The sequence below is a fragment of the Scardinius erythrophthalmus genome (genome assembly GCF_964197995.2).
Source record: "Scardinius erythrophthalmus genome assembly, chromosome: 15".
Classification (NCBI taxonomy): Eukaryota; Metazoa; Chordata; class Actinopteri; order Cypriniformes; family Leuciscidae; genus Scardinius; species Scardinius erythrophthalmus.
The window spans coordinates 36,357,320-36,369,599 of NC_138235.1; the positions used below are offsets into that span (position 1 = coordinate 36,357,320).

Sequence of the window (12,280 nt, forward strand, 5' to 3'; positions counted from 1 at the left end):
GAACTTATGTAGATGCTTAAGCACAAAAGCCACTGAAGAAGAAAAAGCTAATAAAAACAAGCTTTGTTGCTTCAGTTCTCTGCACTGCTATATGATTTGTGCAAGACAACAAACTCAGTTGTCACACAGCTTCACACTGCTTTGCTAAGCTTGCATTGATTTTTTTCCCCCTGTTACATCAAATACAAAGGTAGTTTCCTTAATACAATCAGAATATGAATGACAAGAGAAGTATATGTGAATATTGATACTTTCAGCTATGCAAGTTCAGTTTTACACATCATGATCTGAAATGTCAGAAAGCAATTCATAGTGCAATGCAATTAAAAGATGGATCCTGAAGGGGCCACAAGGGGTGCTATAACAGACATTAGTATAAACGTCTTCTTCTACCATCGGTTTTCTCTTTCAGGTCAACTACTGTTTCATTTAAGAGTCATTTAAACTCTCAACATGTACCTGAATCCTCAGGTTGCATATCTGCCTATTCAGCCTGCCTTAAACCAGAAACCAGAAAATTACATTTCCATTATTTGGTACAGTAAGTCATTGGTGCGGTTTTGACCACTTTGTTTAACAAGAATTTCAGTCACAAGTCCCAATTAACTAGATCAAAACTAATTAGTTTAAGCATAATCTAACATGTGGTTTGATTTGTTGTGGCTAGGTAATGCAGCTGTGCCTAAACAATGCAATCCTGACAGCAAAAACACTTGCGTGCTGTTCTTTTCAATGCATTGAACGCAGGGTCCAAAATGAACACTTGCCAAGCTGAAAACACGAGTAAAAACTGGCCTTGGCAAATACATTAAACAGCTACTCGACTGTTGGCAACATTGTATTCGGCTTAAACTGAACTGTAAGAATGATAGACTGACCCTCACTGGTGTAAGTGACGTGCAAATTAAACACAAGACAAGCAAACGTCTACTGAAGAAAATATTATAAACTGATCAGAAGTGACAGCGAAGAAAAGATTTCTATTTCAAATAAATGCTGTTCTTGGTAACGTTCTATTCATCAAAGAAGATATATATATACTGTAATCACAGTTTCCGCTTTGATCACAGGAATAAATTACATTTTACAATATATTCACATAGAAAACGTCTATTTTAAAAATATTTCAAAAATATTACTGTTTATCTGTATTTATGATCAAATGCTGGTGAACATAAGATACTTTGGTTCTAAACTCCATTGTCAATAGCACAAAACATTTAAAAAAATAAAAGAATGCGCAATTAAGTCACGCTGGTAAGAAATATGTATGGCTAGTAAATTTCTCAATCCACATGCCATTGGCAGGTGTGGAAAAGGTTGATTTTGGATCCTGATTGCACTGTTTGAGCTTCATCCCGCATCACAGCCGAAGGATAAATCCCTGTTGACATCACACGTATAAAGTGTTTCATTAAAAGCGCCTGCTGTCTAATGGCTGTGTGTCGGAGAGACACACACAGGGTCATCCGCCTGCGGCTGCGCGAGCTCAGATCCGTGGACACATTCGACTGAATCTGTGCCCATGACCCACCGCGCTTCCTCTAATTGAGATGAACGGCAATGTTTGTTTTAAATGCTGATTTATACTTGCAAGCCCTTCGCTGAGCTGAGCGACGCACACCGCGCGCTCTTTAGATTTGCCACAACACCCAAAAGCGCAATCAATCAAAACCCCCCACCGCTACAACGGGCTTTTAATTAGGTCCCGTCCAACCGGGGCCCTCGCCCGTCAAATACCTGCAGAGAGAACCAATCACAGCTGGAACATCTGGGGGAGAAAAGCCCTAAAATATGTGTTAAATCAGGCAGCTGTGGGACGCTGGGATCTATCGCTGGCTGCTTTTTGCTTACAGTTTAGCTAGAGAAAGAGAATCTATCAGCGGTTGTGTCTCTCGAGCAAACCAGCAGTGAAAAATGCCCTGGAGACCGGTTAAAACACTGTGAAAATGGCTGTCTTTGACCGTGAGATTGAGAGAATATTTAATGAAGGGTTGAAGGGATGGTCATTATTCACTCACCTTAATGCTGTTGCCAACATGTAGGCCTATGTTGTTGTTTCTTCCTTGGAAAACAAAGGGAGAATTGTTGAAGAATCCTTACACAGATTTTTCCAAGCAGACGGAAATTTAAGTCGTTCTTCAATATTTGGAATCAGAATACAGATTTAGTTGCTCTTGGCGAAGATTTTTGATCAATAACAGCTTTTTGGCCAGTTTGCAAACAAAGCTATCACAGAAGACTGTAAAAAAAAAAGAATTTTCAAAGTCTTTCTACCTCAAAATGTCACGTTTATTCAATGTCGTTTCTAATTATTTGTACAAGCCTACTACTATAGTCATTTCTGATTGCCAATCATACATAAATAAATAAAAAGGTAAGATTTCTGCACTAAAAAAATCATGACTAATAACTATTTGCATAATTGATTTTATTTAAATAATCATTTTTTTTCTAAATGCATTTATTCAAATCAGCATATATCTGTTTATTTTTAAGACAATTACACGTATTCATTTAAAAATATGAACAAATATGGCTATAGCTGTGGAACAAGCAATAATCAGTTATTTCAAAAGACTGAAACTAATTGGATGTATTGATGATAAACCTGGTTATTGTAAACACTATTCATATTTCATGTATGACTGTCAAATATGCATCACATGAAGTGTATTATTTTATATTTAAATGGTGTAATCCAAATGCATGGAGATATTATATGTATAATTGAAATACTAAAGCTTAAATTTAGGCCTAAATATTTTTTAAGTGTATGTTATGTACTTTTATGATTCTGTTGTGTTAGCTTAACAGGCTTCTTTTGTTGTCTTAGGGTGAGTAAATGATGACAGTGTTTTCATATTTGGGTGAGTGAGTCCCTTTAAGTGCATTGACAGTTGATTCGGATCTTGTCATCCACTGAATCTCTGCTCTGACTTTTAGTTGATACCATGACAACCAAATATCAGGATCTCTTACAGTAACAGTATCAACAAAATAAGTTGATTAGTGTGTTATGAAAGGAACTGTCTGTTTACTGTGATACCATGACAACAGTCTCTCTCAGTAACTATACTTAGACAATTAACTCAAAGGGTTAACGATGCGTTTCAGACACACTGCAGACAAACACAGCCAGACATACAACATAACTTCAAAAATTTAAACTATACCTGGTTTTCATTCAGTAAACATATTTTATATGAATGAAAGACCCTAAAAAAACAAGCTAAGTCATTTTAAGCGTCAGTTCAGGTAGAAACAATAGCTCATATGACACATCTCGAATGTGTAGCCTACTAATTGTGATGCAGATCAATTAAAATGCATTTAATATGAAAAATATAAGGAAAAAAAACCCTAAGGACACCCAATCAATTGTGTATTAGACTTAATAGTGAAAAAAAAGACCAAATATCAGTGATGCTTCAGAAATATCTCCATATCTGTGGTACCTTATTAAAAAAACTGACCATTAACATTAATACCATGACAACAAACATCTCAGCATCTCTTACAGTAACTACACAGACATCAAAGGGTTAACCGTTATGCATTTCAGACAAACTATACACACAAATCTTACAGGTAACATAGTAACAGTTCTATATACTGTGCTATGATATTAGAGATGTGCACCTGTCATGCATATAAAGTCAATTAATAGAATTAAACAACTTTGACGAACAAACAGCCTTGTCAAAGATGCAGATTCCCAAGCAAATGTTGCATTCATGTGAGAAAAAAAAAAAAAAAAAAAAACATACTAAAAAAAAAACAACTTTAGCACCGGGAGAAACAAACAGACTGAATTGAGCCCCAGATTTGGCCCCTGGCACACAGACAACTGCAAAATGCGTCAGCAGACCCGATGCAGCAGAAATTTACATGCATGTTTGTTTGACAGCAGCATGAAGCTCTTCCCTGTTTCTATATGTGTCATTTATTTCGGCGCACGTTTAGCATGTCAGCGTTGATGTCAGGTTCACTCACCGCACAGATCGAGTCAAAAATCCGCGTCGATCCTCTCCGTCCTTGTTCGTTTTCTCACGGAAGGGCCCCCGGTAAGACTCTCCGCCGTTTCCCTCCGGTAACACGGTACATCCTCTAGAGAAGCTGAGCAGAGAATCCGCTACTGTCTGTCCGCTCCTGATGAAGATGATGATGATGACAAACGGCGAGCGCACATCACATCACTGAACGAGGAAGACGGGTTTCATGACGAGCGCTACCGCTGATGATGATGATGATGATGATGCGGGAGAAGGACGCGACCGGATCCCACATCAACCACTGGATGAATGTGAACATGAAGACTGAGGAGCTGCACCACACGGTAAACACGGGGGTGTTGCAATGACTGGACATCCCATAGGAAAGAAAAAATAGCAATGAGATCTCTGTAAACGCTCAGAGATTCTCCTGGACAGCAACGAGATTAAATATGAAGGAATTACAGTCTCCTGCTTTTTAGAATTTTTGTCATGTTTCTCCCCTATTAGATCTCAGCAATGTCTCGAACTATGTGCAAATTTGCATTGAAAATCTGAATTGAAAAGTCAGATTCTTCGATATGAGCTCAAATATGTCTCATCTAATTCTTCTGAAAGCCAAATAAATCAAGTAGAAAAAACACAAATGAGATCTCTTTAACATCAATTGATAAAGAGCAGTGAGATTAAATATAGAGCAATTACAGGCTCCTGCTTTTCAGATGTCTCTCATGTTTCTCCTCGAGATCTCAACTATAGGCTATATCTCAAACTTGCCTTGAAAATCTGCATTGAAAAGTCAGATTCTTCAATATGAGCTCAAATATGTCTCATCTAATTCTTCTGAGACCCAAATAACCCAAGTAGAAACAGCACAAGAGAGATCTCTTTAAAATATCAACTGATAGACAGTGAGATTAAAGACAGAGCAATTACAGTCTTCAGCTTCTCAGATTCTCCTACTAAAAGAAGAGACCCCAGTAATCTCCTGTTTCTCCTTTAGAGATTTCAAAAATGTCCCAATTATTCTCAAATTTGCATTGCATTGAAAAGTCAGATTCTTTTACCAATAAGATCTCTTTAAAGGAGAACTCCGGTCAATTTTAACATTGAGCTCATTTTTTTTGTGTACATTTGGAGTGCTGTCAATACAGAGACCAACGACAAAGATCGGTGTTGCCTACACCGAGTTATTCTATTTTTAAAATTTGCACCCTGTTGACTTCAATGGGGCAAGTACTAAACCTGCTTTTAGCCTCTTAACATCCTTGATGTGTCATTACAAGTGCACAGAAAATGTGAGTGATTCCTTCTGAGTGAACACGAGTGAATCTGACTGCAGTAGATGTGAAAGATATGTATAAAAATGATGTTATTTAAGCCAGCGCAAATACCTGTGTTTACATCCTGTTTTCGGTTGAAGTCCAAAGTAGTCGATTGCCGAGTTCACGCGCATAGGTTTAGTTACCTATGATCACGCGCGTGAACTCTGCAATCGATTACCAACACCGATTTTTGTCGTTGTTCTCTGTATTGACAGCACTCCAAATGTAAAAAAAAAATGAGCTCAATGTTAAAATTGACCGGAGTTCTCCTTTAACACCTCAATCGATTCTCCTATAGCAATGAGATTAAAAAAGAGCAATTACAGTTTACAGCTTCTCATATATTCTCCTAAATTAAAAGACCCCAGTGATCTCAGGTTTCTCCTCTAGAGATCTCAATAATGTCTGAAACTTGCATTTCATTGAAAATCTGTGTTGAAAGGTGAGATTCAGTACGAACTCCAACATTTCTCGTCTATTTGTTCTGACTAATGCATGCAGAAAAATCACAAATAAGATCTCTTTAACATCTCAATCGATTCACAGACAGCAGTGAGATTAAATATAGAGCAATTAGTCTCCAAAAGTAAAAGACCCCAGTGATCTCACATGTTTTTCTTCTAGAGACCTTAACAATGTCTTAAACTTGCATTGAAAATCTGCATTGAAAAGCCAGATTCGCCAGTGTCTCCTCAAACATTTCTCTCATCTAATTCCTTTGAGACCAAATTACCCAAAATATCTCATGAGAAAAAACACAAATGAGATCTCTTTGACATCTCAATCAATTCTTCAGACAGCAATGAGATTAAATACAGCAATTATGGTCTCCAGCTTCTCAGATTTTACTCCTAAATTAAGACCCCAGGGATCTCACGTTTGAAAGATACCTTTCTCCAGGGATCTCACGTCTAGATGTCTCATCAATGTCTCAAATGTTTTAAATTTTGCATTGAATTGAAAAGTCAGATTTTTCCATATTACCTTAATATTACTTATCTAATTATTCTGAGACCAAATTACCCGAGTGTCTCATAAGAAAATCACAAATGAGATCTCTTTAAAATCTCAACCGATTCTCTAAGACAGCAATAAGATTAAACAAATAGCAATTAGAGTCCCACGTTTCTAAGCTTTTTCTCCTGCAGTCTCCTCTAAAGATCTCACAATGTCCCAAAATGTTCAGATGTGTCAAAATGCCAATGATTCTCAAATATGTATCATCTAATTCGAAAATTATAAAATTATCTCTTTAAAAAAAATTTTTAAAATCACAAATGACATCTCTTTAATATCTCAATTGTCTCCAAGACAGCAATGAGATGAATTAGAGCACATGTACTGAAATCTTTTGTTAAAGTCTTAGATTTTTCTCCTTTTTGAAGATACTAAGTTATGCTAAAAGTAAAATGGACTTTATCATCAAAAAGAAAATTAACTAAACTCTTCTGAGACCAAACTCAGTTGCTTCTAAAGCTACAAGATTATTTTTATCAACATTAATTTTATAGTTCTATTTTAGGAGAAATGTATGAGACAAAGGCGATAACCCAATGAATCTCACGAGCGATGAAAGAGTCATTCCTTTACTTTTCAAACATTGATTGACTGATTGATTAATGGAAACATTTCCACAGCAGGCCATTAATCAAATAACATGTCATATAATAAATGCAAATGCAATGGACGATCCTCAAAACACTGTTTTGATATTAAGAGGTGTAGAAAAGTGAAGTGGAGATGATGGAGATGTTGCTAATGTGGGTTTGGACTCTGCTTGGGGTCTCGGCTCAAGGAGACAAACGTCCCTGGGCTCAGTGTTAAGGGCAGAACAGACGTGTGTGAACTGATGAACGAGTGATTGGGATGCGGCCGGTGTGGTTTAGCGCTGAATGTAAGCATGGATTACTCTTATGTTACCAAGAGCCCTTCATGTCCGCAGGCGCTTGTGCACTTGACGGGGTTTAATGTTTGAAGTGTGTTTCCAGTGACTCTCTATACGAGGACGCTGCATGTAAATGCACACATGGCTATACGTGCACTCAAGGGCAAACGCATACACACGTTATTAAGCTGCGCTAAAGCCACTCTGACTTCTTGACCCCTCCTTCCTTAAGGATGAACTGTTTTATTCCCAGATGACTGGAACGGACGTCATGTTTCTGCTTTCGCTGCTCTCATCAGCGCTGTAGGGGGTGAGCAGAAGGTTTCACACACACACACAGATGTAGATGTTTCCGGTTCGCACATCAAATGCTCGTCTGCACCTAAAGGGCAAATGAAAGGCAGGAACATTTGTAAATAACCTACGTCATGTGTTTTAAATGATGAAACTGGACACTGGGGTTTATAAGAACAGGTTTCAGATTCATGGTTGAAGGTCACTTCAGCAAACCACTAAATAAATAGGCTCATATCTCGCCCACCTTCTGTTCACTATAAAAGCGTTTGGATCAAAGCATGTGCTAAATTAATGTAAATGTGCAGTGACCCTAAAAAGTTTGGAAGCACTTTACAATAAAGTTCCATTAGTTAACATTCAATGAGCATCACATTTGTTACAGTATTTATACATCTTTGTTAACGTTACAGTGTTACGGTGCATTTATACATTTAAGTACTGAGTAATAATAATGAACTACATGTATTTACTTTAGGGTTAGGGTAAGGAGGTTTGGTTTAGGGTTAGTTGCATAGTTATGTATATTATAATTATTAGTTATTATTATTACTATGACAACACGCAATGTGTAACAATAATACTAAAATCATATGTTACCAAAATGGCAAGTAACACTAGCCTGGCAACTCACCATAGACACAGCTCAATCCTCAATCATTCTTTGTTTTCAAGTCGCAGCTGGCAGGTAACCGTCGCAACTCTGTTGTCATTATGTTAAGCCCGCCCCGCCTACTCTATACACGACGTGATTGGCCTGACCCAATTTAGGTTTTTGCAGCTCGAAAGTCAATGGAGAGTTGCTAGACTGCCCTGGCTGCAAAATACATTTTGCTGCCGCTAGGGTGCGTCTAGATTTCTAGGCTAAAGTAACACTGAATTCAATGTGAAATTTTGAAGTAAAAGAACTTAAAAAGTATTTATTTGTAAAAACCTACTACAATAATCTTTGATAAATATTTTTCTGTTCGTTGTTAGTTCATGTCAGCTCTGGTCCATAAAATAATATGACCAGATACAACTTTTGATTTAAATAGAGTGTTCGTAAATGTTGAAATTAACATTAACTATGATTAATAAATGATTTAGTAGCATTCTTCATTGTTATGTTCATGTAACTCATGTAATTTACTTATGTTAACAAATGGAATCTAAGGTGTTACCAAAAGTTTTTTTCTTTTACGAAAAGTAAAGGAGACTTACTGTAAGCCACACTTATTTTTTATTGTATTATAAAATCTCAAAGCAAAAAATAAGTTTGTTAGGTTTTGTAAAGGACACTATTATGGTAACCAAACCATGTGGAACATTTACATATTTGCAGAAAAGATGCTGTTAAACTCCTCAAATCTATAAAATAAGTTTCACGAATGGGCTACTTTCAGCTTTCAAACTTTAAAAGTAGTTCAAATGATCTAGATTGTAGATCTAGATGTTATTTAGGCCAACATCAAAAAGCTTGAAAGTCGAGTTTGACACGGATCTGAGCTCAAACCAGCAGGGACAAACACTCAGATGCTGAGTCCATATGCCTCGCATTCTCTCCTTCATCTCCTGCAGCCTTCATCTGGAAACCTGCTCTTGAGTGTAAAAATCAAGTATTTAAAACACCGGGCTAAAATAATCAAGCATCCATCACAGAATAGCGTAACAGGTGCATCGACCAACCTCAACACCAACCTCAACCCAAACTAATTGAATGTTGATTCATTCTGATATGAGAAGTTTGACCTACCTCAGTTAGGGTAGATTAGTGTGATTAGATAGATTAGTTCGGGTGGATTAGTGTTAGATGATGCTGCACCTGTCGTACAGATCTGAGATCAGATTACTTCCCTTCTTGCTGATTGAAAATGTGTTATGCAATGATACAAATTCAGAATTAAGCTCCGTTGTTCAGAAATAGTTCAGTGCATTATCATTACAAACATTTCTTGATTATACTGTACACTCACTGGCCACTTAATTAGGTACACCGTGCTAGCACCATTTTTATTTATTTTTGCCTTAATTGTTCATAGCACAGATTCAACAAGCTGCTGGAAACATTCATCACAGATTTTGGTCCGTATTGTCATGATAGCATCACAGTTGCAGATCCATGATGTGAATCTCCCGTTCGTTCCTCCACATCCCAAAGCTGCTCTATCCGATTGAGGTCTGGAGACTGGAGGCCGTTTGAGTTAAGTCATGATCAAGAAACCAGTTTGAGATGATATGGGCTTTGTGACATGCTGCGTTATCCTACTGGAAGTCATCAGAAGATGATACACTGTGGTCATAAAGGGATGGACATGATCAGCAACAATACTCAGGTAGACTTTGACGTTTAAACAAAGCTCAATTGGTACTAAGAGACACAAGAAAATATCCTCACACCATTAAACCACCACCAGCCTGAACCGCTGATACAAGGCAGGACGGATCATTGCTTTCATGTTGTTTACGCCAAATTCTGACCCTGTCATCTGACTGTCGCAGCAGAAATAGAGACTCATCAGACCAGGCAAAGTTTTACAATCTTCTATTGTCTAGTTTTGTGAGTCCGTGTGAATCGTAGCCTCAGTTTCTGTTCTCATCTGACAGGAGTTTCACCGGTGTGTGTCTTCTTCTGCTGGAGCTCTTCTGCTTCAAGGTTTGGTGTGTTGTGTGTTCAGAGATGCTCTTCTGCTTCAAGGTTTGACGTGTTGTGTGTTCAGAGATGCTCTTCTGCTTCAAGGTTTGGTGTGTTGTGTGTTAAGAGATGCTCTTCTGCTTCAAGGTTTGATGTGTTGTGTGTTCAGAGATGCTCTTCTGCTTCAAGGTTTGGTGTGTTGTGTGTTAAGAGATGCTCTTCTGCTTCAAGGTTTGATGTGTTGTGTGTTCAGTGATGCTCTTCTGCTTCAAGTTTTGATGTGTTGTGTGTTCAGAGGTGCTCTTCTGCTTCAAGGTTTGATGTGTTGTGTGTTCAGAGGTGCTCTTCTGCTTCAAGGTTTGATGTGTTGTGTGTTCAGAGATGCTCTTCTGCCTCAAGGTTTGATGTGTTGTGTGTTCAGTGATGCTCTTCTGCTTCAAGGTTTGGTGTGTTGTGTGTTCAGAGATGCTCTTCTGCTTCAAGGTTTGGTGTGTTGTGTGTTCAGAGGTGCTCTTCTGCTTCAAGGTTTGGTGTGTTGTGTGTTCAGAGGTGCTCTTCTGCTTCAAGGTTTGGTGTGTTGTGTGTTCAGAGATGCTCTTCTACTTCAAGGTTTGATGTGTTGTGTGTTCAGAGATGCTCTTCTACTTCAAGGTTTGATGTGTTGAGTGTTCAGTGATGCTCTTCTGCTTCAAGGTTTGATGTGTTGTGTGTTCAGAGGTGCTCTTCTGCTTCAAGGTTTGATGTGTTGTGTGTTCAGAGATGCTCTTCTGCCTCAAGGTTTGATGTGTTGTGTGTTCAGAGGTGCTCTTCTGCTTCAAGGTTTGATGTGTTGGTCGTTCAGAGATGCTCTTCTGCTTCAAGGTTTGATGTGTTGTGTGTTCAGAGGTGCTCTTCTGCTTCAAGGTTTGGTGTGTTGTGTGTTAAGAGATGCTCTTCTGCTTCAAGGTTTGATGTGTTGTGTGTTCAGAGGTGCTCTTCTGCTTCAAGGTTTGATGTGTTGTGTGTTCAGAGGTGCTCTTCTGCTTCAAGGTTTGATGTGTTGTGCGTTCAGAGATGCTCTTCTACAGACCTCGGTTGTATCGAGTGCTTTTTTGAGTTAATGTTGTCTTTCTATCAGCTGAACCAGTCTGGTCATTCTCCTCTGACCTCTGATATCAACCAGGCATTTTCTCCCACAGAACTGACGTTCACTGGATATTTTCTCTTTTTCAGACCATTCTCTGTAAACCCTAGATATGGTTGTGCGTGAAAATCCCATTAGATCAACAGTTTCTGAAACACTCAGACCAGCCCGTCTGGCACCAACAACCATGACACGTTCAAAGTCACTTAAAGTCCCCCTGTAGTCAATAATTGTATCCCTTAAAACTCATCTTTGATCACCAAAATTACATATTTAAAAGCATTTCCTTGAAAAAAAAAATTATTAATACCTTAAAAATAGCTTGAATGTAACGCTATACCCTTGCCTCATTTAGTAAACGCGGTTCTATGAATATGCAAATGAGCCCTGCCTCCATGCACTCATAGCAGCTCAGAGATCCACTCTTTGACGATCACACGTTGATCTGATTGGTTACAAGGTAGTTTGTGACGTCAGAAACACCAGCCATTTCAAACCGTGTTTTTGAGACTGTCTTTGATTCACTGCAGTTTTAAGGAGAAAATACTCAGCAATGGTGTCGACTTATGAATTTACACATAGATTGTTTTGAAGGTGCAATGTGTGATTTTTAGCGGCATCTAGTGGTGAGATTTGCGAATTGCAAACAGTCAGTCACTCACGGTCTATCGTTCAAATTGCAAACTCGAAGGAGAAGCTACGGTGGCCGACGTAGGATCGGAAGATGCCGATCTGAGTCTGAGTCAGCAGAGAGTAGCAAGTCAAGCAATGAGGTTTCTTTATATTATATTTTATATTAAATTATATTTACTTAATTATTCAGTAAAACCACATGTTATTGCGATTGTTATTTTTACTTGTTCATCATTGTGTTAGTCTTTTATTCACTGACTTTACCATAGCTTGTTGCCATGCTAGTTAGTATAAGATAAGAGCTATGGATAAGAGCATCAAAGCAGCTAGGTAAGGGGAAATATCTTTAATCTTTATACACCACTGAAAACATATGGATCTTATATTGCATTTCTGTCAATAGATCCTCAT

General features: G+C 38.1%; 1 protein-coding gene across 1 annotated transcript in view; it reads left to right on the top strand.

Annotated features, from left to right (window-relative positions):
- Positions 1-4,240: 4,240 nt before the first annotated feature.
- quoa (quattro a) overlaps positions 4,241-12,280 on the top strand; it is a gene marked incomplete at its 5' end in the record, with an annotated part of 66,895 nt that continues 58,855 nt past the window's right edge. Inside the window, one exon of the mRNA XM_081386551.1 lies at positions 4,241-4,339. Coding sequence (XP_081242677.1) covers positions 4,241-4,339 — 99 coding nt within the window. The remainder of the gene's footprint in view (positions 4,340-12,280) is intronic.